The sequence below is a fragment of the Mobula birostris genome, chromosome 2, assembly GCF_030028105.1.
Source record: "Mobula birostris isolate sMobBir1 chromosome 2, sMobBir1.hap1, whole genome shotgun sequence".
Lineage (NCBI taxonomy): Eukaryota > Metazoa > Chordata > Chondrichthyes > Myliobatiformes > Myliobatidae > Mobula > Mobula birostris.
Window position 1 is genome coordinate 246,519,135 of NC_092371.1, and position 25,530 is coordinate 246,544,664.

The window sequence follows — 25,530 nt, forward strand, 5'->3', positions numbered from 1 at the left end:
AAGTTCCTGAGCATCAGCATCTCAGAAGACTTATCCTGGACCCAACATATCGATGCAATTACAAAGACAACATTACAGTGCCGACACTTCATTACAAATTTGAGAAGATTTGCTATGTCACCAAAGATGCTTGCAAATTTCAACAGATGTACTGTGGAGAGTGTTCTGACAGGTTGAATGCGTTCCTGAAGGTGCAGAGAGCTGTTGACTTAGCCAGCTCCCTCTCCTCCACTGACAGATTATTTAAATAGTGATGTCTCAAGAAGGCGGCATCCATTATTAAAGATTCTCACCACCCAGGGCTTGCCCTCTACTCATTAGAACTATCAGGGACGAGGTACAGGGGCACGAAGACTCACAGGCAATCAGATCTTGAAATGCTCCATGAACTCTCCCTTGTGTACCTCCTTTGCAGTAGTTACTCATTTGAATTTTTCTTGTAACTTACAGTAATAGGGCATTATGGTGGTGTAGTGGTTAGCACAGTGCTTTACATTAACAGCGAACTGGGCTCATTTCCCACAGCTGATCGTAAGGAATCTGTATGTTCTCCTTGTGCAATGCATGAGTTTCCTCCGGGTGTTCCAGTTTCCTCCCACAGTCTAAAGACATACCAGGTAGGTTAATTATTCATTGTAAATTGTCCCATGATTAGGCTAGGGTTAAAATTGGGGGATTGCACCATTCGTGACTCGTCAGAAAGTGAAGCAGTTCATACCCAAATGCAGCAGGACCTGGACAATATCCAGGCTTGGGCTGACAAGTGGCAAGTAACATTCAAGCCAATGCAAGTGCCAGGCAAAGACCATCTCCAACAAGAGAGGCTCTAACCATCATCCCCTTGACATTCAGTGGCATCACCATCACTGAATCCCCAGTGGGCAGCCCACTTGATTGGTACCCCTTCCACAAGCATCCAATCCCTCCACCATCGACGAACAGTTGCAGCAGCGTGTACTATCTACAAGATGCACTGCAACAACACACCAAAGTTCCAAAGGCAGCACTTTCCAGACCCATGAACACTGCCATCTAGAAGGACGACAACAGCAGATACCCGGGAACACCACCACTTGGAAATCCCTCTCCAAGTCACCACCCTGACTTGGAAACATATTGCCATTCCTCCATTGTGGCTGGGTCAAAATCCCTAACAGCACTGTGGGTGTACCCACACCTCAGGGACTGCAGCGGTTCAAGAAGGCAGCTCGTCACCACCTTCTCAGGGGCAACTAGGGATGGGCAATAAATGCTGGCTTAGCAGGCGATGCCCACATCCTGTAAACAAGTAAATAAATAAAAAAGGGCTGGAAGGACCTTTTCTACACTATGTCCCAATAAATAAATAAATAAACAAGCAAATAAATTTTTTCCGATCTTGGCAATTTACTTGCAAATGTTTCACCACCATGTGAGGAGACATCTTCAATGCACTATTGAATGTGGTGTATCCTCTGAATGCCTGGCCTTTATATACTTTTCAATCAGTTGACTAGACGCCATTTCATAAACTCAATGTGTGGAGGAAATTTCATCACTAATTGGCAGTGTGGCGAATATTGTGTATGCTGGTCTGGAATTTTGCCTGAATTGGCTCATAAATAGGATTAAGGTCTATGTGTTTGTTGACTGAATTGTTCGCAGAGGACCACGCTTCTATTAATTCTCTCGCATGCCGAGAGTTCTCTTGTGCCACGACTCTCACTGATGCCCAGTCGAGCTTGGTCCCCTCTCGATCTCCATGGGTAGAGACTCGGGAGAGTTGGTCATGGGGCTTTACAGCCAGATGATGTTCGCGGATGCTTGAAAAGTACATTAAGGCCAAGCATTCAGAGGACACACCACAACCAACAGTGCACTGACGATGTCTCCTCATATGGCGTCAAAACATTTACAAGTAAATTGCCAAGATTGGAAAACAACTCAACCCAACCATTAACCACCCGAACTACACATCTTCTTCACGGATTTGCGTGTCATCCTTGCACAGGGACGATGCTAATCTTCTCTGTATCATTCCAATTTTAGTATATGTGCTGCCGAAGCTTCCAAATTATTTCCAAAATAATTTTCAAAATTTTGCACTGCATTGCTGCCACAAATCAAAGTGTTATCAGAAAGTGCTTGCCACTTAAGTCTCAGATGCCTTATTAGGAGATAAATAAAGCAAACAGAAATGTTACATTTTTCAACCAACAGGAAGCAATGAGGAGACTCACCTTGTGGTTCGTTAACCAACATGAGACATTTCAGCACTGCAGGCAGGAGCAGCTCAGCCTCACTAGCTGCATCACTGTTTTGGTTTCTTTGTAAAAGTTCAAGAAGGAACGATAAGACTGCTGCTAAGCGAGGAGGAGGAGCATGACTTCTGAACTGCAGGTAGCTTTCACTGGACGGAGAGGAATTGGTGAGAATAAGTTCAGAAGCTGCAGAAACCATTCAAATGCACTCTAACACTGTAAACTTGTGTACATTTATAAACAGTTACATGGAGCAGAATTAGGCCATTCAGCCCAGCAAGTGTGCTCTGCCAATCCATCACGGATGATTTATTATCCTCTCAACCTCACTCTCCTGCCTTTCCCGCTAATCTTTGATGCCTTTGCTAATCAAGAACCTATTAACCTCTGCTTTAAATATACCCGATGACTTTGCCTACACAGGCATCTGTGGCAATTAATTCCAGATTCACCTTCCTTTGGCTAAAGAAATTCGTCATCATCTCTGTTCGAAAGTAACACCCTGGTATTGTATAATATTGCATCATGAAAACCTCCCCTCCTTCCCACACCATCTAGGCCATGCCTCTTCTCACTGCTCATCTTGGTTCTAAAGGGACCCTTCTATTCTGAAATTCACTCAAGATAACTCCGTACACTTGGAATGGAAGTTGTAAACGAGGTAAATGTTTTTTTTACCATCCCATCCACCCTCCATTCCATCCATTCAAAGTTCAAAGAAAATTATTATCAAAATATGTGTATGTCACTATATACTACTCTGAGATTTGTTTTCTTGCAGACATTTAAAGGAAAAACAAGAAACAAAAATACAATAGAAATTTATGGCAAAAATAATAAAAAATAATAGCTATTTGTTCTAAGTCATTTCTTGGATTTGTCACCCTCTCTGCGGGAAGATCTAGGGTCTGTAGTTCTTCCTAGATCTAACTTTAATGTTTAACCATCAAAGGTATGCAAATACAAGGGGAAACTTCTCTGCTGAACTTTAAGTTCTTAAGAATATTATTTCAACTTGTTCCATTCTGTGAGAGATTTTGAGTTAGAGTCATGATTCACTTTTTAATACTACCGAAAATGAACCATTCCCTACGAACTGAAGAGTTATAAATAGATAGTGACAAAGCTGAATATTTACTCCCAAAGCTCCACTACAGCCTGAAGAACACAAATTGTTGAGGAAAAAAGGTGGTTTATCAAATCAATGTTAATCTTTGAACCAGATACCCGCATTTCAAAGTTCAAAGTACACCTACTATCAAAGTACATATACGGCACCATATACAACCATGAAATTCACTTACTTGTATGCATTCACAGTAATTACAATGACCCACAATAAAAGCAATGAAAAACCAGTGACAACAAAGATGGTCAAACAACCAATATGCAAAAGAGAACAAACTGCAAACACAAAAAGGGAAAAATAAAATAGAATCGCAATAAGTAAATAGGCAATAAATATAGAGAACATGAGATGAAGAGTCCTTGAAAGCGCGTCCACGGGTTGCAGGAACAGTTTAGTGACGGGGCAAGTGAAGTTGAGTGATGTTATCCCCTCTTGTTCAGAGCCTGATGGTTGAGGGGTAATAACTGTTCATGAGCCTGTTGCTGGTGGGTCTTGAGACTCCCGTATCTCCTTCCCAAGAAAGACTACCATGACCATGAAGCCTTGCACGGGCAGGTGTGTGCGGACGTGTGACGTGCGAATGCGTGTACGTGCAAATCTGTGACGTGCTCATGCGTGTACGTGCTGATTTTTTCAACAAATCGATTTTGGCTCAAATTTCCTGATTCTGGTAAGTGAATACTACACCGTACATACATTGTTTCTACTTTATATAGGCTGTGTATTTATCATATCATTCCTGCTTTCACTATATGTTAGTGTTATTTTAGGTTTTATGTGCTATTTGGTATGATTTGGTAGGTTATTTTTTGGGTCTGGGAATGCTCAAAAAATTTTCCCATATAAATTAATGGTAATTGCTTCTTCGCTTTACGCCATTTCGGCTTACGAACGGTTTCATAGGAATGCTCTACATTCGGATAGCGGGGGAAACCTGTACTTGAAAATAAGAAATTCTGCAGACACGGGAAATCCAGAGCAACAGACACAAAATGCTGGTCTCGGCCCAAAATTCTGACTGTTAATTCATTATCACAGATGCTGCCTGACCTACTAAGTTCCTCCAGCACTTTGTGTATGAAGCTCTACACTTGAAATTCCCATATGCAATATCAGTTGTTTATCTTGTAAATTTGCAATGAATAATTAAAAACAACTTTCCCAAGGGACAGCACAAGACAGAATCCTTAAAACAATAGCTTATGTGCTTTCAAATCCCAAATGAACACCAAAGCTATTTGTGGCAAAAGTATTCTGGTGCATGAAATTTCTGATGCATTTCAAAGATCCTATCGAAAATTAATGCATTCAGAAACATAGAAACCTATAGCACAATACAGACCCTTCAGCCCACAAAATTGTGCCCTTACTTTAGAAATTACTAGGGTTACCCATAGCCCTCTATATTTCTAAGCTCCATGTACTTATCCAAGAGTCTCTTAAAAGACCCTTATCATACCTGTCCCCACCACCGTCGCCGGCAGCCCATTCCACGCACTCACCACTCTCTGAGTAAAAAACTTACCCCTGGGGAGTACCTACTCCCCAGCACCTTAAAACTGTGCCCTCTTGTGCTAGCCATTCCAGCCCTGGGAAAAAGCCTCTGACTATCCACACCATCAATGCCTCTCATCATCTTATACACCTCTATCAGGTCACCTCTCATCCTCCGTCGCTCCAAGGAGAAAAGGCCAAGTTCACTCAACCTGTTCTCGTAAGTCATGCTCCCCAATCCAAACAACGTCCTTTTAAATCTCCTCTGCACCCGTTCTATTGTTTCCACATCCTTCCTATAGTGAGGCGAGCAGAATTGAGCACATAACTCCAAGTGGGGTCTGACCAGGGTCCTATATAGCTGTAACATTACCTCTCGGCTCCTAAACTCAATCCCACAATTGACGAAGGCCAATGCACCATATTTCTTCTTAACCACAGAGTCAACCTGCGGAGCAGCTTTGAGTGTCCTATGGACTCGGACCCCAAGATCCCTCTGATCCTCCACACTGCCAAGAGTCTTACCATAAATACTATATTCTGCCATTGTATTCCTCGGCGGGAGGAGAAGATGGCGGCGCGATGCAGCTCGCAGCAGCCACTCCGGTGAATGATATCTGTTATTTGTCAAGTAGGGTGCTGTGCACAATCCTGATTTGATGGAGACGGACGTGAGAGTACGGAGGAACATCTGGTGAAACTTCTGAAATGCCTGCTTCGCTGCTGCTGCTACTGTGTGGTCCAGAATCTCCGGAGGGGAAGGCCCTGAGTCCTCGGCTTTGCTTGTTGCTTGGCGGCTGGGGCAGGGTCGAAGTGCTTGGCAGAGGATGGTGCTCGGTAAGGCTGTGTCGGAGGGGCTGTCGGAGACTCAAAGTTTTCGGACGGACTCAGAGTCTGCTGCCGTCGGGTGCTTCCAATGCATCGGCAAGTTGGCGGCGCTTGGAGGTTCTGCCGTCTGCGCGAGATGATGAGTCTATCGGGACTTTGAGACTTTTTTTTACTGTGCTCATGGTCTGTTCTTTATCAAATTATGGTATTGCTTTGCACTGTTGTAACTATATGTTATAATTATGTGGTTTTGTCAGTTTTAGTCTTGGTCTGTCCTGTGTTTCTGTGATATTCTACTGGAGGAACATTGTATCATTTTTTAATGCATGCATTTCTAAATGACAATAAACAAGGACTGAGTGTCCTCATAATCTAATCTAATCTCATCTATTTGACCTACCAAAATGAATCACCTCACAATTATCTCCATCTGCCACTTCTCAGCCCAGATTTGCATCCTATCAATGTCCCGCTCTAACCTCTGACAGCCCTCCACATTATCCACAACACCCCCAATCTTTGTGTCATCAGCAAATTTACTAACCCATCCCTCCACTTCCTCATCCAGGTCACTTATAAAAATCACAAAGAGAAGGGGTCTCAAAACAGGTACCTCTCTGGTCACCGACCTCCATGCAACCACTCCTTCTGTGGGCAAGCCAAATCTGGATCCACAAAGCAAGATCCCATTGGGTGCCATGCTTCCTTACTTTCTCAATAAGCCTTGCATGGGGTACCTTGTCAAATGCCTTGCTGAAATCCATATACATTACATCTACTGCTCTACCTTCATCAACATGTTTCGTCACATCCTCAAAAAACATTTAGGAACAAGGAGAATGTGAGAATTCTAACAGAAAAAGTTATTTAAATAGTAAATTATTTTGGAAAAAAATTATTCAGAATCTACCCCCCAACTCACAGACACACTGTAATCCTGCACGTCATTTTTCATCTTTTATTGTTGTTTCACATTTTTATATGACTGCTCGTTTAATTATAATAAGGACAGTAACATTACATTGTTTGCATGAACACCATCTCACACTTTATGTCAATCAATCAATCTTCAGGCCATGTCATAAAACCATCAGACATAGGAGCACTATAAGGCAATTCAGCCCATCAAATATGCTCCATTATTCCATAATAGCCAACTTATTATCCCTCACAACCTCATTCTCCTGTAAACTTGGACACCAAGACTATGCAAAAAGCTATCAACCTCTGTTTTAAACATTCTCAATGACAAGGCCTCCACGACTGTCCATGGCGATGAATTTCACAGATCAATGCCCTCTGGCTAAAGAAATTCCTCCTCATCTCTGTTCTAAATGGACACCTTTCCTGTGCCCTGTTCCTGGAATCCATTGAGGCCATCTGTTCTTAGACTCACTACTATAGGAAACACCCTCTTCACATCCACTCTTTCAAGGTGTTTAAAGATTCAATAGGTTTAAAAGAGATCTCCCCATAAATCCTTGATGCCAGTTGGGGACTTGAGGGTGATGGGACGGGGGGGGATCTCACCGAAAGGCCCAGACAGAGGAGATGTGGAGACCTTCTGTTCAAGAGTGGGCGAGTCTATATAGCTCATTATTTGGAGCCATATTTGATGCGTCGTGTTAGTGTGACACTGCTGGGGCTCAGGACATTCCAGAATTCATTGTTCAGTTTCAATGTCATCTGTAAGGAGTTAGTATGTTCTCCCTGTTGATGCGTGGGTTTCCTCCGGGTGCTCTGGTTTCCTCTCACATTCTAAAGATGTAATGGTTGGTAGGTTAATTGGTCATTATAAGTTGTCCTGTGATTAGGCGAGGGTTAAATCAGTGGGTTGCTGGGCAGGACAGTTCAGTGGGCCAGAAGGGCCTGTTCTGTGCTGTATCTCTGAATGAATATATGTGATACGAATAATATATGTGATATACGTACCTTTGCCCCAGAGTAACAATGTTTCACTTATCTGTGTACATGAGTATGGTTAAATGACAATAAACTCATCAGGGAAAATATCACTTCACTGCTCCATCAGGACAGACTGGAGTACGCAACTACTGAGACATTATGGGTGGAACTGAGAAGTAAGAAAAATTCTAGATGGGATAGAGTTTGTCTAAAGTGTTCAGGAATGTTTCCTTCATCAGAACATAGAAGTCCCAATGAGAGAGTGTGCGATACTGGATCTGCTATTAGGTAACGAGACAAGTTTATGTACGGGAACATCCAGTGACCACAATGCCATTAGCTTCAAAGTAAATATGCAAAAAGACAGGTCTGGTCCGTGGGCTGAGATTCTAAATTGGAGAAAGACCAATAGGGAACATTGGTTTTCAAGAGATATTGAGCTCCTGGTTAAGAGGAAAAAGGAGGCCCATGGTGAATATAGGCAAGTAGGAACAAATAATGTGCTTATGGAGTACAAGAATTGAGTTGAGTGACCTTGGCCTTTTCTCCTTGGTCGACAGAGGATGAGAGGTGACCTGATAGAGGTGTATAAGATGATGACAGGCATTGATTGTGTGGATAGCCAGAGGCTTTTTCCCAGGGCTGAAATGGCTAACATGAGGGGGCATAGTTTTAAGGTGCTTGGAAGTAGGTACAAGGGGGATGTCAGAAGTAAGCTTTTCACAGAGAGTGCTGGGTGTGTGGAATACACTGCCAACGAAGGTGGTAGAGCTGAATACTATGGATCTTTTAAGAGACTTTTAGATAGGTATGTGGAGCTTAGAAAAATAGAGGGCTATGTGCTAGGGAAATTCTAGGCAGCTTCTAGAGCATTGCGGGCCAAAGGGCCTGTAATGCGCTGTAGATTTTCTACGTCTCTATGTTTCTAAGAAATAGGTTAGGACCGTATTCTTTGGAACGTAGAAGATTGAGAGGGGATTTGATAGAGGTATACAAAATTATGAGGGGTATAGATAGGGTAAGTGCAAGCAGGTTTTTTTTCACTGAGATTGGGTGTGACTACAACCAGAGGTCATGGGTTAAGGGTAAAAGGCGAGAAGTTTAAGGGGGACACGAGGGGAAACTTCCTCACTCAGAGGATCGTACAAGTGTGGAATGAGCTGCCAGCATGCGAGCTCAATTTCAACGTTTAAGAGATGTTTGGTAGGTACATGGAGAGTAGGGATATGGAGGGCTATGGTCCTGGTGCTGGTCGTTGGGAGTAGACAGTTTAAATGGTTTCGCATTGAACTAGATAGTCAGAAGGGCAGGTTTCTGTGCTGTACTCTCTAGCTGTATGACTTCAACTTGAGGCAGCAGAGATGATGAATTCTCACCAACGTGGGATGCTCCAAGAATCGCTTACCTGATGACCTGAACAACAGCTTTCCGCAGCAACGGTTGGCGAGCCACTGGGGTTGACTCACGAAGTGCTATTAATAAGGGGTGACTGACGACGCCTGACCCAGTGGTAGATGGTGAAAGGAAGCGATCAAAATACTTGTGGATTATACTTCGGAGCAGCTGCTTAACATAAGCAGCCTGAACTGTTGTATGTCCAATGATAGCTGCTAAACCCTGAAACACGAAAAAAAATGTCAGACTCAGTTCATTTATTTAACAACTTATTTTCCTGAAGTCTTCAAAGTGAATCTGCTAGTTATTGAGGGCATCGCCAAAATGAAAATCAAAGTAGGTTTATTATCAAGGTACATGTACAGTATGTTACCATATACTGCACTACCTTGAGATTTGTTTTCTTGTAGGCATTTATAGGGAAATAAAAAAAACAATAGAATTTATGAAAAACTACAAATTGATAAAGACTAAAAAATCAGATTCATTATCACTGACTGAAAACATTCTGCGGCAGAGTACAGTGCAAAGGCATAAAATTGCCATAAATTACAAAAATAGGCAAATAATGGCCATTATTTTCGGAGCAAGAAGGCTGCGAGTGGGACACTTAAGGATTTTCGGAGCAAAGGCATTTTACTACTCGGGGTAAAAGAGAGGCAAGACTGTGCAGGCGTGTGACGTCAGCCAGTAGAGCAGGAAAAGTTTAAAAAGAAGACCACGAGATCCAGTGGGCAGCGGAGTGAGAGGTAGCAGAGTGATAGGGTTTTGGCTCAACGGGCTTAGGTGGTAACGAGGCGAGGTAGGTCTACCTGTGTTAATTGTGGAAAGGAAGAATGTGTGAGAGGCTGGTTTTCTGCGCTCAGTGTCAGATGTGGGCAGTCCTGGAGTCTCCCAGCCTCCTGGACAGCCATATCTGCACCCGGTGTGTCGAGCTGCAGCTCCTAAGGGACCAAGTGAGGGAACTGGAGCTGCAGCTCGATGACCTTTGTCTGGTCAAGGAGAGTGAGGAGGTGATAGAAAGGAGTTATAGGCAGGTGGTCACACCGGGGCCACGGGAGACAGACAAGTGGGTCACAGTCAGGAGAGGGAAGGGGAAGAGTCAGGTACTAGTGAGTACCCTTTGACAATAAGTACTCCTGTTTGAGCACTGTTGTGGGGGCGGGGGGGAGAGACAGTGGCCATGCCTCAGGCAAAACTCCGGCCCTGTGGCTCAGAAGGGCAGGGAAAGGGAGAGAAAGGCAGCAGTGATAGGGGACTGTATAGTTAGCAGGTCAGACAGGTGATTCTGTGGACGCAGGAAAGAAACTCGGATGGTAGTTTGCCTCCCAGGTTCCAGGGTCCGGGATGTTTCAGATCGTGTCCAAGATACCCTGCAGTGGGAGGGAGAACAGCCAGAGGTCATGGTACATATGGGTACCAATGACATAAGTGGGAAAAGGGAAGAGATCCTGAAAACAGACTACAGGGAGTTAGGAAGGAAATTGAGAAGCAGGACTGCAATGGTAGTCATCTCGGGGTTACTGCCTGTGCCACGTGACAGTGAGTATAGAAATAGAATGAGGTGGAGGATAAATGTGTGGCTGAGGGATTGGAGCAGGAGGCAGGGATTCAGATTCCTGGATCATTGGGACCTGTTTTGGCTCAGGTGTGACCTGTACAAGAAGGATGGGTTGCACTTGAATCCTAGGGGGACCAATATCCTGGCGGGGAGGTTTGCTAGGGCTACTGGGGAGAGTTTAAACTAGAATTGCTGGGGGGTAGGAACCGAACTGAAGAGACTGGGGAAGAGGCAGTTGGCTCACAAATAGAGAAAGCTTGGAGACTGTGTGAGGGAGGATAGGCAGGTGATAGAGAAGGGACGCACTTAGACCGAAGGTTTGAGATGTGTCTATTTTAACGCAAGGAGTATTGTGAACAAAGCAGATGAGCTTAGAGCATGGATTGGTACTTGGAGCTATGATGTGGTGGCCATTACAGAGACTTGGATGGCTCAGGGACAGGAATGGTTACTTCTAGTGCGGGGTTTCAGATGTTTCAGAAAGGATAGGGTTAGGGTTAAAAAACCGGCTGGTGGCGTAGTAGCATCAGCGCAGGTCTTCGGGGCGAGAGGTCCCGAGTTCAAATCCAGCCGGCTCCCTTGCACACTCTCTATCCGTGTCTGGGTGAGTGTCGAGCGAACGACTCGACCTCGTAATAAAAAACCTGGAGGAGGTGAGCTCTGCCAGGTTTCAGATGCCCAAGACACCTGTACGATGAGCATACCAAAAGTTTGTCATGACTGCGCCCCGATGACTCCACCAGGAGTTAAGGGCGCACACGCACACAGAAAGGACAGGGAGAGAGGCAAAACAGGTGGGGGTGTGGCACTGTTGATCAGAGATAGTGTCACAGCTGCAGAAGAGGTGGATGTCATGGAGGGATTGTCTATGGAGTCTCTGTGGGTGGAGGTTAGGAACAGGAAGGGGTCAAGAACTTCACTGGGTGTTTCTATAAGCCAGCCAATAGTAACAGGGATATCGAGGAGCAGATAGGGAAACAGATCCTGGAAAGGTGTAATAATAACAGAGTTGTCATGATGGGAAATTTTAATTTCCAAATATCGACTGGCATCTCGCTAGAGCAAGGGGTTTAGAGGGCTGGAGTTTGTTAGGTGTGTTCAGGAAGGTTTCTTGACACAATCTGTAGATAAGCCAACAAGAGGAGAGACTGTGTATGATCTGGTATTGGGAAATGAACCTGGTCAGGTGTCAGATCTCTCAGTGGGAGAGCATTTTGAAGATAGTGATCATAATTCTATCTCCTTTACAACAGCATTGGAGAGAGATAGGAACAGACAAGTTAGAAAAGCGTTTAATTGGAGTAAGGGGAATTATGAGGCTATCAGGCAGGAAACTGGAAGCTGAAATTGGGAACAGATGTCCTCAGGGAAAAGTATGGAAAAATTGTGGCAAATATTCAGGGGATATTTGTGTGGAGTTCTGCATAGGTACGTTCCAATGAGACAGGGAAGCTATGGTAGGGTAGAGGAACTGTGGTGTACAAAGGCTGTAATAAATCTAGTCAAGAAGAAAAGAAAAGCTTACAAAAGGTTCAGGGAGCTAAATAATGTTAGAGATCGAGAAGATTATAAGGCTAACAGGAAGGAGCTTAAAAAGGAAATTAGGAGAGCCAGAAGGGGCCATGAGAAGGCCTTGGTGGGCAGGATTAAGGAAAACCCCAAGGCATTCTACAAGTATGTGAAGAGCAAGAGGATAAGACGTGAAAGAATAGGATCTATCAAGTGTGATAGTGAGAAAGTATGTATGGAACCGGAGGAGATAACAGAAGTACTTAGTGAATACTTTACTTCAGTATTCACTATGGAAAAGGATCTTGGTGATTGTAGTGATGACTTGCAGTGGACTGCAAAGCTTGAGCATGTAGATATTAAGAAAGAGGATGTGCTGGAGCTTTCGGAAAGCATCAAGTTAGATAAGTCGCCAGGACCAGATGAGATGTACCCCAGGCTACTGTGGGAGGCGAGGGAGGAAATTGCTGAGCCTCTGGCAATAATCTTTGAATCATCAATGGGGACGGGAGAGGTTCCAGAGGATTGGAGAGTTGCGGATGTTGTTCCTTTATTCAAGATAGGGAGTAGAGGTAGCCCAGGAAATTATAGCCCAATGAGTCTTACTTCAGTGGTTGGTAAATTGATGGAGAAGATCCTGAGAGGCAGGATTTATGAACATTTGGAGAGATTTAATATGATTGGGAATAGTCAGCATGGCTTTGTCAAGAGCAGGTTGTGCCTTACAAGCCTGATTGAATTTTTTGAGCATGTGACTAAACACATTGTTGAAGGAAGAGCAGTAAATGTAGTATACATGGATTTCAGGAAGGCATTTGATAAGGTACCCCATGCAAGGCTTATTGTGAAAGTAAGGAGGCATGGGATCCAAGGGGACATTGCTTTGTGGATCCAGAACTGGCTTGCTCACAGAAGGCAAAGAGTGGTTGAAGACGGGTCATATTCTGCATGGAGGTCGGTGACCAGTGGTGTGCCTCAGGGATCTGTTCTGGGACCCCTACTCTTCGTAATTTTTATAAATGACCTGGATGAGGAAGTGGAGAGATGGGTTAGTAAGTTTGCTGATGACACAAAGGTTGGAGGTGTGGATAGTGTGGAGGGCTGTCAGAGGTTACAGTGGGACATTGTTAGGATGCAAAACTGGGCTGAGAAGTGGCAGATGGAGTTCAACCTAGATAACTGTGAAGTGGTCCATTTTGGTAGGTCAAATATGATGGCAGAATATAGTATTAATGGTAAGACTCTTGGCAGTGTGGAGGATCAGAGGGATCTTGGGGGTCTGAGTCCATAGGACGCTCAAAGCAGCTGCGCAGGTTGACTCTGTGGTTACGAAGGCATACAGCGTGTTGGCCTTCATTAATTGTGAAATTGAATTTAGGAGCCAAGAGGTAATGTTGCAGCTATATAGGACCCTGGTCAGACCCCACTTGGAGTACTGTGCTCGGTTCTGGTCGCCTCACTACAGTAAGGATGTGGAAGCCATAGAAAGGGTGCAGAGGAGATTTACAAGAATGTTGCCTGGATTGGGGAGCATGCATTATGAAAACAGGTTGAGTGAACTCGGCCTTTTCTCCTTGGAGCGATGGAGGATGAGAGTGACGGAGGATGAGAGTTGATAGAGGTTAATTAGATGATGAGAGGCATTGATCATGTGGATAGTCAGAGGCTTTTTCCCAGGGCTGAAATGGTTGCCACAAGAGGACACAGGTTTAAGGTGCAGGGGAGTAGGTACAGAGGAGATGTCAGGGGTAAGTTTTATTACGCAGAGTGTGGTGAGTGTGTGGAATGGGCTGCCAGCAACGGTGGTGGAGGCGGATATGATAGGGTCTTCTAAGAGACTTTTGGATAGGTACATGGAGCTTAGAAAAATAGAGGGCAAAGGGTAAGCCTAGTAATTTCTAAGGTAGGGACGTGTTCGGCACAACTTTGTGGGCCGAGGGGCCTGTATTGTGCTGTAGGTTTTCTATGTTTCTATGTTCTATGTTTCTAATGCAAAAAAAGAAAGAGAGAGCATGCAGAGGAGAGTCACCAGGATGACGCCTGGATTAGAAAGTATTACTTATAGGTTGAATGAGGCTGCGCTTTTTTCTTGGGAGTGAAGGAGGATGAGAGGTAACTTGATGGAGGTGTACAAGATGATAAGAGGTATAGATGGAGTGGACAGGCAGAAACTTCCCCCAGGGCGGAAAGGTCTAATAGAAGGGGGTGCATAATTTTGAGGTGACTAGAGAAAACTGGAGGAAAGTACTGGGGGAGGGGAGGGATGTCAGAGGTAAGTTTTTTTTTACACATATAGTGATGGGTGTGTGGAACACATAGTGATGACAGGAGCAGATTCATTAGAAACATTTTGGAGACTCTTAGAATGGCACATGGATGAAAGAAACATGGTAGGTTATGTAGGGGGGAAGAGTTAGATTGATTTTGGAGTAGGTTAAAAGGTCAGCACAACCTTATGGGCTGAAGGGCCTGATTTCTGCTGTAATGTTCTATGTTCTACAACAAGCAGTGTCTCAAGAAGGCAGCACCCATCAATCCATGCCCCCTTCTCATTACTACAGGAGCTGAGAGACTCTATCATTTAGAAACAGCTTCTTCCTCTCCATCATCAGTTTTCTGAATGGTCCATGAACCCATAAACACTACCTCACCTCCCTGAATCAGTGAGTGTGTGCCTTCAGGCTCCTGTTCCTCCTCCCTGAGGGCAGCAATGAGAAGAGGGCCCGCCCTGCATGATGGGGGTCCTTAATGATGGATTCCGCCTTTCTGAAACATGGCCTTTCGAAAGTGTCCTGGATGCTGGGGAGGCTGGTGTCCATGATGGAGTTGGCTGAGTTTACTTCATTTCATTATTTATTTATTTTCATACTATTTTACTCTTGTAATTTATGGTAACTTTATGCCTTCACAGTGGCTCAAATCAAGAAAGAATGAAGCCAAGGTCAGAGCTGGAGGTCTGGCCAGAGCTGAGAGCAGAAAATGGGAATTAACATTTGGAAAACAAGGTGGAAAACTAAAGCACCAGTTCCATTCCCCCTAATCCTGGCCCGACAGTCAAGAAACACTGGTTCTATTTTTTAGGAAAAGAAGAAATACCCCATTGTTTGGACTCTGTCCATCCTGACCTGGCACCATATTTCTGACAAATTCGCAACACCAAGGAGATTCTAAGATTTTTAAAGAAAAACACAAGCACTCAGAATGCCATCAACATAAAGAAATGAAATATGAAAAAGGCATCTGTTGAAAAAACAAAGCTCTCAGGACATCCTGAAGTGGTGTGATGGTGCTTACTTGTAGATATAATGGCAAGTTCTCTCGAATGGCCGATAGCAGTGCTGGGGGCAATTCTATTCCCTGCTGAAACAGCGTATGTGGCAATAACAGACGATCAATAATCCGGAACAAGAATTGTTGAGACTTTGAAGTGGCCAGTATCAGAGCCCAGTGCTTGACAATGCAGCCTGCAAAGGAAAAATTCAAGATTTAAGTTTGTTTTTTGTTATTCTTCAGTACACAACTGTAAAGGAGAACAAAACAATTGTTACTCTGGATCCGATGTAGCATAAAAAACACAATAAGCATTAAGTATACAATAAAAACACAATAAATATATATATAAAAGCAATCCTATGAAACACAATGTACACATAACTGTGATATACAGACTGACTGTATCTACATAAAAATTCATTAGGTGATGTCGCTGTAGTGGTGGTGGGATTATTTCATATGCTTTGAAAATTGTTAAGATATTTCAGAGAATTTTATTAAAGACTATTTTATTACCTTGACAGAAATCTGGTTCAGTGACGGTTTTGTACATTGTTTGAACTCCACTTTACAACCTAATTGCATTCTTCTTATTGCCACTGCTGCTAGTTTGAAATGATATTACATATTTGGATTCCGAATTTTTTGAACAAGTGTTCTCATTTCAGGTTAGTCGTACAACAAGCTCTGATGAGTGAGGATTACTCAGGCTTTCTAAATGTTTAGGATTTCTTAAACATATACAGCGCTGTGCAAAAGTCCTTTGCACATACATATAGCTAGGGTATAGTGGGCTGTAGTCGTCACGAAGGGTCTCAGCCCGAAACGTCAACTGTACCTCTTCCTATAGATGCTGCCTGGCCTGCTGCGTTCACCAGCATTTTGTGCGTGTGTGGGGAGATGTTGCTCATCTTTGGATAATACATATCTCCACGCTTCGCTACATTTTCCTATTAGCGCACAGACGATCCAGAAAATAAACAAACAACATTGAATTAAATGCTCAATATTTAAATCGCATGGCAGACAAAAATCTGTTGCCAAAGGGGATGGCTACAGGGGTACTCTGCACTGGGTCCTTAATGCCTTTCTCCTTCCTGACTGTCACCCAGTTTCCTGTGTCCTGCACCTTGGGTGTAACTACCTCCCTGAATGTCCTACCTATCACCCGTCAGCCTCCTGAATGATCTGGAGTTCATCCAGTTCCAGTTCCAACTCCTCAAAACAGTTTGTTAGAAGCTGCAGCTGGATGTACTTCTCACAGTTGTAGTTGTCAGGGACACTGGAGGTCTCTCTGTCTTCCCACATCCCACAGAGGAGCAGTTCACTATCCTGCCTGGCATCTCTACTGTCCTAATTGAGCAGTTATAAAGAAGAGAAGGAAAAAACTTAATCATAAGCTTTTCTTTTCTTTGCTTTTTCTAGAAACATAGAAAGCATACAGCACAATAGAGGCCCTACGGCCCACAAAGCTGTGCCGAACATGTCCTTATCTTAGAACTACTCAGGCTTACCCATAGCCCTCTACTTTTCTAGATCCATGTAGCCATCCAGGAGTCTCTTAAAAAACCCCATCGTTTCTGCCTCTACCACCGCCAGCGGCAGCCCATTCCACGTACTCACCATTCTCTGCATAAAAAACTTACCCCTGACATCTCCTCTGTACTTACTTTCAAGCACCTTAAAACTCTGCCCTCTCATGTTAGCCATTTCCGCCCTGGGAAAAAACCTCTGACAATCCACTCAATCAATGCCTCTCATCATTTTATACACCTCTATCAGGTAACCTCTCATCCTCCGTCGCTCCAAACAGAAAAGGCCAAATTCACTCAAGCTATTAAAAGTCGTTTTTTTTAAAACACTGCTCGGGGAGAAGGGTCTGCACTGCGCAGGTGCGTGACATCGTGCGCCAAGGTTTAAAGGCAGACCACCATATACAGCGGCCATTGTCGGAGTGGACTGAGTCAGAGTGGGATGGCTTTGGCTCAACAGGCTTCGGCGAGAACAGGCAGGATCCAGGGTAGGTTCCGGTAAGTTTTTTGTTCAGATTGTTTAGAGTAGAGAGAATGCCAGGCAGGATGTTGGAATGCTCCTCTTGCAGGATGTGGGAAGTCAGGGAGCCCTCCGGTGTCCCTGACAACAACACCTGCAAGAAGTGCATCCAGCTGCAGCTTCCTAACAAACCGTGCTAGGGAACTGGAGCAGGAGCTGGATGACTTGCAGATCATTCGGGAGAATGAGGAGATTATAGATAGTAGCTACAGGGAGGTAGTTACGCCAAAGGAGCAGAGGACAGGAAATTGGGTCACTGTCAGGCGAAGGAAGAGGAAAGGGCAGGCAGAGCAGGGTTCCCCTGTGGCCATTCCCCTCAACAAGTATACCGCATTGGATACTGTTGGGGGGGGGGTGTGGAATGACTTACCTGGGACAAGCTGCAGTAGCCGGATCTCTGGCACTGAGTCTGGCTCTGCGGTGCAGAAGGGAGGGTGGAAAAAGAGGAGAGCGGTAATGATAGGGGACTCGATAGTTAGAGGTGCAGATAGAGGGTTCTGTGGTCGTGACAGAGAATCCAGGATGGTTTGTTGCCTCCCGGGTGCCAGGGTCAAGGATGTCTCTGATCGATTGCATGACATTCTGAAGTGGGAGGGTGATCAGCCAGATGTCGTGGTGCACATCGGTACCAATGACATAGCAAGGAGGAGCAAGGAGGTCCTGGAGAGTGAGTATAGAGAGCTTGGTAGGAAGTTGAAAAGCAAGACCTCGAGGGTGGTAATCTCAGGATTGCTACCTGTGCTACGTGCCAGTGAGGGTAGGAATAGGATGCTCTGGAGGATGAACAAGTGGCTGAGGAACTGGTGTAGGGGGCAGGGTTTCAGATTTCAGGATCATTGGGACCTCTTCTGGGGCAGACCACCATATACAGCAGCCATGTTGTACAAGAGAGACGGGTTACACTTGAACTACAGGGGGACCAATATCCTTTCAGGGAGGTTTGTTAGTGCCATTGGGGAAGCTTTAAACTAGATTTGCAGGGGGATGGGAACCAGAGTGCCAGAGCTGACAGTGTGGCTGGGGTGAAAATAAATGATGTTAAAAGTTCAAGCAAACCCGCTAACAGAAAGGTTGTGAGTGGTGGTAAAAATCTTCTGAGGTGTATATATTTCAATGCTAGGAGTATTGCGGGGAAGGCGGATGAGTTGAGGGCGTGGATTGACACGTGGAATTATGACGTTACAGCAATTAGGGAAACTTGGCTACAGGAGGGGCAGGACTGGCAGCTTAATATTCCAGGGTTCCGATGTTCCAGATGTGATCGAGGCAGAGGAATGAAAGGTGGGGGAGCAGCATTGCTTGTTAGGGAAAATATTACAGCAGTGCTCAGGCAGGACAGATTAGAGGGCTTGTCTACTGAGTCCTTATGGGTGGAGATAAGAAACAGGAAAGGTATGGCCACATTAGTGGGATTGTATCACAGACCACCCAATAGTCAACGAGAATTGGAGGAGCAAATCTGCAGAGAGATAGCAGGCAACTGCAGGAAACATAAAGTTGTGGCAGTAGAGGATTTTAATTTTCCATATATTGATTGGGACTCCCATACTGTTAGGGGTCTAGATGCTTTAGAGTTTGTAAAATGCGTTCAGGAAAGTTTTCTAAATCAATATATAGAGGGACCAACTAGAGGGGATGCAATATTGGATCTCCTGTTAGGAAACGAGTTAGGACAAGTGACGGAAGTCTGTGTAGGGAAGCACTTTGGTTCCAGTGATCATAACACCATTAGTTTCAACTTGATCATGGACAAAGATAGATCTGGTCCTAGGGTTGAGGTTCTTAACTGGAAGAAGGCCAAATTTGAAGAAATGAGAAAGGATCTAAAAAGCGTGGATTGGGACAGGTTGTTCTCTGGCAAAGATATGATCGGTAGGTCCCGTATGGGAGGTTAGTTAGGAAAATTCAGTTGCTAGGTATACATGGAGAGGTGGTGAATTGGATTGGACATTGGCTCAATGGAAGAAGCCAAAGACTGGTAGTAGAGAATTGCTTCTCTGAGTGGAGGCCTGTGACTAGTGGTGTGCCACAGGGATCAGTGCCGGGTCCATTGTTATTTGTCATCTATATCAATGATCTGGATGATAATGTGGTAAATTGGATCAGCAAATTTGCTGATGATACAAAGATTGGAGGTGTAGTAGACAGTGAGGAAGGTTTTCAGAGCCTGCAGAGGGACTTGGACCAGCTGGAAAAATGGGCTGAAAAATGGCAGATGGAGTTTAATACAGACAAGTGTGAGGCATTGCACGTTGGAAGGACAAACCAAGGTAGAACATACAGGGTTAATGGTAAGGCACTGAGGAGTGCAGTAGAACAGAGGGATCTGGGAATACAGATACAAAATTCCCTAAAAGTGGCGTCACAGGTAGATAGGGTCGTAAAGAGAGCTTTTGGTACATTGGCCTTTATTAATCAAGGTATTGAGTATAAGAGCTGGAATGTTATGATGAGGTTGTATAAGGCATTGGTGAGGCCGAATCTGGAGTATTGTGTTCAGTTTTGGTCACCAAATTACAGGAAGGATATAAATAAGGTTGAAAGAGTGCAGAGAAGGTTTACAAGGATGTTGCCGGGACTTGAGAAATTCAGTTACAGAGAAAGGTTGAATAGGTTAGGACTTTATTCCCTGGAGCGTAGAAGAATGAGGGGAGATTTGATAGAGGTATATAAAATTATGGTGGGTATAGATAGAGTGAATGCAAGCAGGCTTTTTCCACTGAGGCAACGGAGAAAAAAACCAGAGGATATGGGTTAAGGGTGAGGGGGGAAAAGTTTAAAGGGAACATTAGGGGGGGGCTTCTTCACACAGAGAGTGGTGGGAGTATGGAATGAGCTGCCAGACGAGGTGGTAAATGCGGGTTCTTTTTTAACATTTAAGAATAAATTGGACAGATACATGGATGGGAGGTGTATGGAGGGATATGGTCCGTGTGCAGGTCAGTGGGACTAGGCAGAAAATGGTTTGGCACAGCCAAGAAGGGCCAAGAGGCCTGTTTCTGTGCTGTAGGTTTTCTATGGTTTCTATTCTCATAAGGCATGCTCCCCAATCCAGGCAACATCCTTGTAAATCTCCGCTGCACCCTTTCTATGGCTTCCACATCCTTACTGTAGTGAGGTGACCAGAATTGAGCACAGTACTCTAAGTGGGGTCTGACCAGGTTCCTACATAGCTACAACATTACCTCTTGGCACTTAAAGTTAATCCCACGGTTGATGAAGGACAATGCTCTGTATGCCTTCTTAACCACAGAGTCAACCTGCACAGCTGTTTTGAGCGTCCTATGGACTCGGACCCCAAAATCCCTCTGATCCTCCACACTGCCAAGAGTCTTAACATTAATGCTATATTCTGCCATCATATTTGACCTACCAAAATGAACCACCTCACACTTCTCTGGGTTGAACTCCATCTGCCACTCCTCAGCCCAGTTTTGCATCCTAACTATGTCCCGCTGTAACCTCTGACAGACCTCCACACTATCAACAACACCCCCAACCTTTCTGTAATCAGCAAATTTACTAACTCTTCAGAGGTGACCTGATAGAGGTGTATAAGATGATGAGAGGCATTGATCGTGTGGATAGTCAGAGGCTTTTTCCCAGGGCTGAAATGGTTGCCACAAGAGGACACAGGTTTGAGGTGCTGGGGAGTAGGTACAGAGGAGATGTCAGGGGTAAGTCTTTTACTCAGAGAGTGGTGAATGCTGTCGGCAATGGTGGTGGAGCCAGATACGATAGGGTCTTTTAAGAGACTTTTGGATAGGTACATGGAGCTTAGGAAAATAGAGGGCTATGGGTAAGCCTAGTAATTTCTAAGGTAGGGACATGTTTGGCACAACTTTGTAGGCCGAAGGACCTGTATTGTGCTGTAGGTTTTCTATGTTTCTATCCCTCCACTTCCTCATCCAGGTCATTTATAAAAATCACAAAGAGTAGGGGTCCCAGAACAGATCCCTGAGGCACACCACTGGTCACTGACTTCCATGCAGAATATGACCCGTCTACAACCACTCTTTGCCTTCTGTGGGCAAGCCAGTTCTGGATCCACAAAGCAATGTCCCCTTGGATCCCATGCCTCCTTACTTTCTCTAACTGAACTTACTCTTACTTTTCTCCTTGGAGCGACGGAGGATGAGAGGTGACCTGATAGAGGTGTACAAGATAATGAGAGGTATTGATCGTCCTCTAACTGAAGCCTCGAAGAGCTAAAGCCTCAATGTCACCACTCTGACTCTGTCCACTCAGACGATGGACACTACGCTTGCCCCTGCCCTCCTTTAATTTACTTCTGCTAATCAATTCAAAACGCACATTGGTTGCTGGTCAAAGCTCAATTATGCTGCCACGAGATCAGATTAAGGTTTGGGGACAGGGATGTGGGGCAGTTAGAGGTCTTATTTAAGTTCAAGGACAGGGATGTGAGGGAGTTAGAGGCTCCCCCACTCAAAGGCCAGTAACGATGATGTGTAATGAAGGACATCTGGAGTCCAGGCCTCTGTTCCAGTGATGTGGACTCAGAGATAACGGATATCTGGAGTCCAGGCCCCCCTTCCAGTGACGTTGACATGGAGATAACGGTCAATTGGAGTCCAGGCCTCCGTCCCAGTGACGTGGACATGGAGATAACAGTCATCTGGACTCCAGGCCTCTGCTTCATGCTCAAAGAGCAGTGGTGAAGGACATCCGCAGATATCAGGCTGTGCTAGGTCGGTGGGCTGAGGATCAGATGTGCATGTAAGCAGGAGTTAAGAGGAGGCATAGCGGCCAGTCAGTGGGTGTGAATGGGTTCAAACCTGGCGTTTGGTATCCCGTCATTGGCTAGTCAGGTGGTCGATACTGATGATCCAAGCCCGAAGATCAGTTGGAAGTCTGGAACTTGGAACCCGTTGGTTGAAACCTGAATACTGCAGTTGGAATACTGTCCGTGTGTGTGGTTTAGTGGTGGGGGGGTGAGGTCGAGAGTATCGGGGGTTGTTTTGCTGTTGTTCTGTCCTGTCCTAAATGCACTCCCCCATATCTTGAGTCCAGGTCTCCTCGTTCGAGTCTTACTTACCAGTGAAAACAACTTTTTTGCCTCTGTCTTATCTCCTTCACTATTTTGCAGGATTCCATTAAGCCCCCTCTAGTTCCCCTGAATCCCAACGGGTATAGTCCCAGCCGACTCAATCTCTCCTCCTCGGCTAACCTCCTCATTTGTTCATTATCATTCTGAATAGATTGACATGTATTCATCTGCAGTAACCAATTATATATTTTGTGTGTGAAGATTTAATTACTGTGTAATTAAAGAAGTTTAGTTGCTTTCTTCCTGGCGTTACTTGCCACTCAGTTGTGCACTTATGCTGGTCAGATCCTGTTTGCCCTTCCTTGGTAACCATACCCACTACATCGTGCCGTTCAATTCTAATTTTCAATTAAAACTCTAATTGTATGTCAAGGTTTGAAAGGACCAGGAAACGTGAGCATTTACAGTTAAATACTGTCAATGGCCCTCTAACGTTGAACTATCTTACTGTGTGTCAATTAGCGTAACTCCAAAGATGTTAATTCGTGCTTTACCAGTTAATTTGATAATACAAAAACATTTCTTAAATCCATTAGTTTAAAAAAAACACAATTATCCAGTCAACCTACTTACAAATAAGGGAGAATACATTAAACTGAAAGGAAATGGGTTGGGGTATATTTGGGTCACGCAAAGTCCAAGGTAAATTAGGCCATTTTGCTTTTTTTGCAGAAAGGAAGATTTTCTTTATCTTTGGAAAATATCCCTTTGTTGCACTGGCACTTTAGCCTCCACCAGTTTGACGGAAGCTCTCGTATTGAGATGAAAGTCACATCCCGCAACAAAGCAGAGTTAATGATCAAAGATCAAAGTGAAATGCTGTCTTCAGTTGATGGTCATTTCATTAGCATAGCGCAGCAGCTCCAATGAAGTCATTAATATGAGCTGATATGATCTGTGTACCACAGTGAAATGATCTCTGTTCAACCATTTACAATAGCCTGCAGTGGCAATTTGTAACTGCAGGAGATTGCTTGTGATTATTCTCAATAGTTCCTTCAAACTAATGAATACTTGTTTAGGACAATAATGGCACCATCACACTCATCTGAGCCTTTCTCACAAAGGCAGTTACCCAGTTTCCTGCTAAACTAAGGTGGTTATTCAATCTTTTCATCTCCCCCTGGTGCCCCTTCTCCTTCCCTTTGCCCCAAGGTCCACTCTCCTCTCCTATCAGATTCCTTCTTCTTCAGCCCTTTACCATTTCTACCTATCACTTCCCAGTTTCTTACTTCACTCCCTCCCCCACCCATCACCTTCTAGTTTGTCCTCCTCCCTCTCCCCCCACCTTTTTGCTCTGGTGCCTTCCCCACTTCCTCTCCAGTCCTGAAGAAAAGTCTCAGCCCAAAATGTTGACTGCTTATTCATTTCCATACACTCTGCCTGACCTGCTGAGTTCCTCTCACATTTTGTGTGTGTTGGCAAATTCTTGAATCCATTATAAATAATGGGATAATGACTTAATTAGTTCACACAATTCAGGAGTCCAAGTAGTTAAATGGAAGAGAAACATTATTTGGGTAATCCAAGAATGATTCTTGAGGATGTAGCAGGGCAGAAAAATGTTTCTCAGTGCAGAGGCCAAAACATGGAACATAGGAACAGCATAGGAAAAGACCCTTCAGCCCATAATGTTGTGCGGAACCAATTCAACTGATGGCTGGAGTCGAACACAGCAGCCTAGCTTTATAGGCAGTTGTCCTGTCTTTACCAGTTAATTAGAACAGCTTAAGTGCTTCGTAAACACAAAATAATCTGCAAATGCTGGGGTCAAAGCAACACTCACAACACGCTGGAGGAACTCAGCAGGTCGGGCAGTATCCGTGGAAAAGATCGGTCGGTTCCGGCCCGAAACGTCGACCGATTTTTTCCACGGATGCTACCCGACCTGCTGAGTTCCTCCAGTGTGTTGTGAGTGTAGCTTAAGTGCTTATAATCTTTAGGAGGCAAAAGGAGTTGAAATCAGGATAGACATGAACACGATGCTGGAAATCTAAGCAACACACACACGGATGCTGGAGGAACTCAGGAGGCCAGGCAGCATCTATGGAAATAGTTGACGTTTTGGGCCGAAACCTTGGATGCCCAGAGAGGTGATGAATTTAGTCAAGAAGAAAAAGGAAAAGTATGTAAAGCTTCGGAAGTCAGGATCAAACAAAGCAGATGAGGAGCATAAAGAAGTCATAAAGAACTAAAGAAGGGAATTAGCAAAGCCAGAAGCAGCCATGAAAAGTCCTTGGCAAGTAGGATTAAGGTGAATCCCAAGGCATTCTGTACATACATTCAGGGCAAGAGGATAACGAGGGAGAGGGTGGATAAAGTGGGGAATATTTGCTTGGATGTGGAGAATGTGAGTGAGGTACTTAATAGGTACATTGCTTCAGTATTTAAAAGGAAAATGATATGGAGGACCAGGCGATCAGTACTGAGTTTATAAGTATGCTAGTGTGTTTAGAGGTCAAGAAGGAGGAAGTGTTGGGCCTCCTAATGAATATTGAGGTGTATAAGTCCCCAGGGCCTGAAGGGATGTACAACAGGTTATTGAAGGAGGCAAGAGTCGAGATTGTTGGGGCCGCGACCAGTATCTTTATGTCCTCCCTAGCCACAGGTGAGGTCCCAGAGGACTGGCGAGTGGTTAGTGTTGTACCTCAATTTAAGAAGGGAACAAGGGAAACTCTTGGGAACTACAGATCGGTGAGTTTCACGTCAGTTGGTGAACATTCTTAGGGATAGGATATCTGACCATTTGGAAACCCAAGGCCTAATTAGGGAGAGACAGCATGACTTTCTGCATGGCAGGTTGTGCCTTAGCAACTTGACTGAGTATTTTTTAACAAGGTGGTGAGAGAGATTGATGAGGGAAGGGTAGTGGATGTTGTCTACATGGATTTTAGTAAGGTGTTTGACAAAGTCCCTCACTGGATTCAGAACTGCCTTGCGCATAGAAGGGACTTATTTGAGATAGGCGTCTGTAATTAGTGATGTTCTGCAGTGATGTGTGTTGGTGATGTACATGCATAAACTGACCTGGATGAAAATGTAGATGGGTGGGTTCATAAGTTTGCAGATGATACCA

General features: G+C 44.5%; 1 protein-coding gene and 1 non-coding gene across 3 annotated transcripts in view; both read right to left on the reverse strand.

The window, feature by feature from the left end:
* Window positions 1-25,530, reverse strand: part of mms22l (MMS22-like, DNA repair protein) — a 246,989-nt gene that overhangs the window by 10,698 nt on the left and 210,761 nt on the right. For both annotated transcript variants that reach the window (XM_072251674.1, XM_072251675.1), the window contains exons 20-22: window positions 15,356-15,525; window positions 9,002-9,213; window positions 2,220-2,389 (exon numbers count right to left, since the gene is read on the reverse strand). In XM_072251674.1, coding sequence (XP_072107775.1) covers window positions 2,220-2,389; window positions 9,002-9,213; window positions 15,356-15,525 — 552 coding nt within the window. The remainder of the gene's footprint in view (window positions 1-2,219; window positions 2,390-9,001; window positions 9,214-15,355; window positions 15,526-25,530) is intronic.
* On the reverse strand, window positions 1,946-2,048 carry LOC140194325 (U6 spliceosomal RNA). The gene has a single exon (XR_011885174.1). It is a non-coding gene; the product is annotated as a U6 spliceosomal RNA (small nuclear RNA).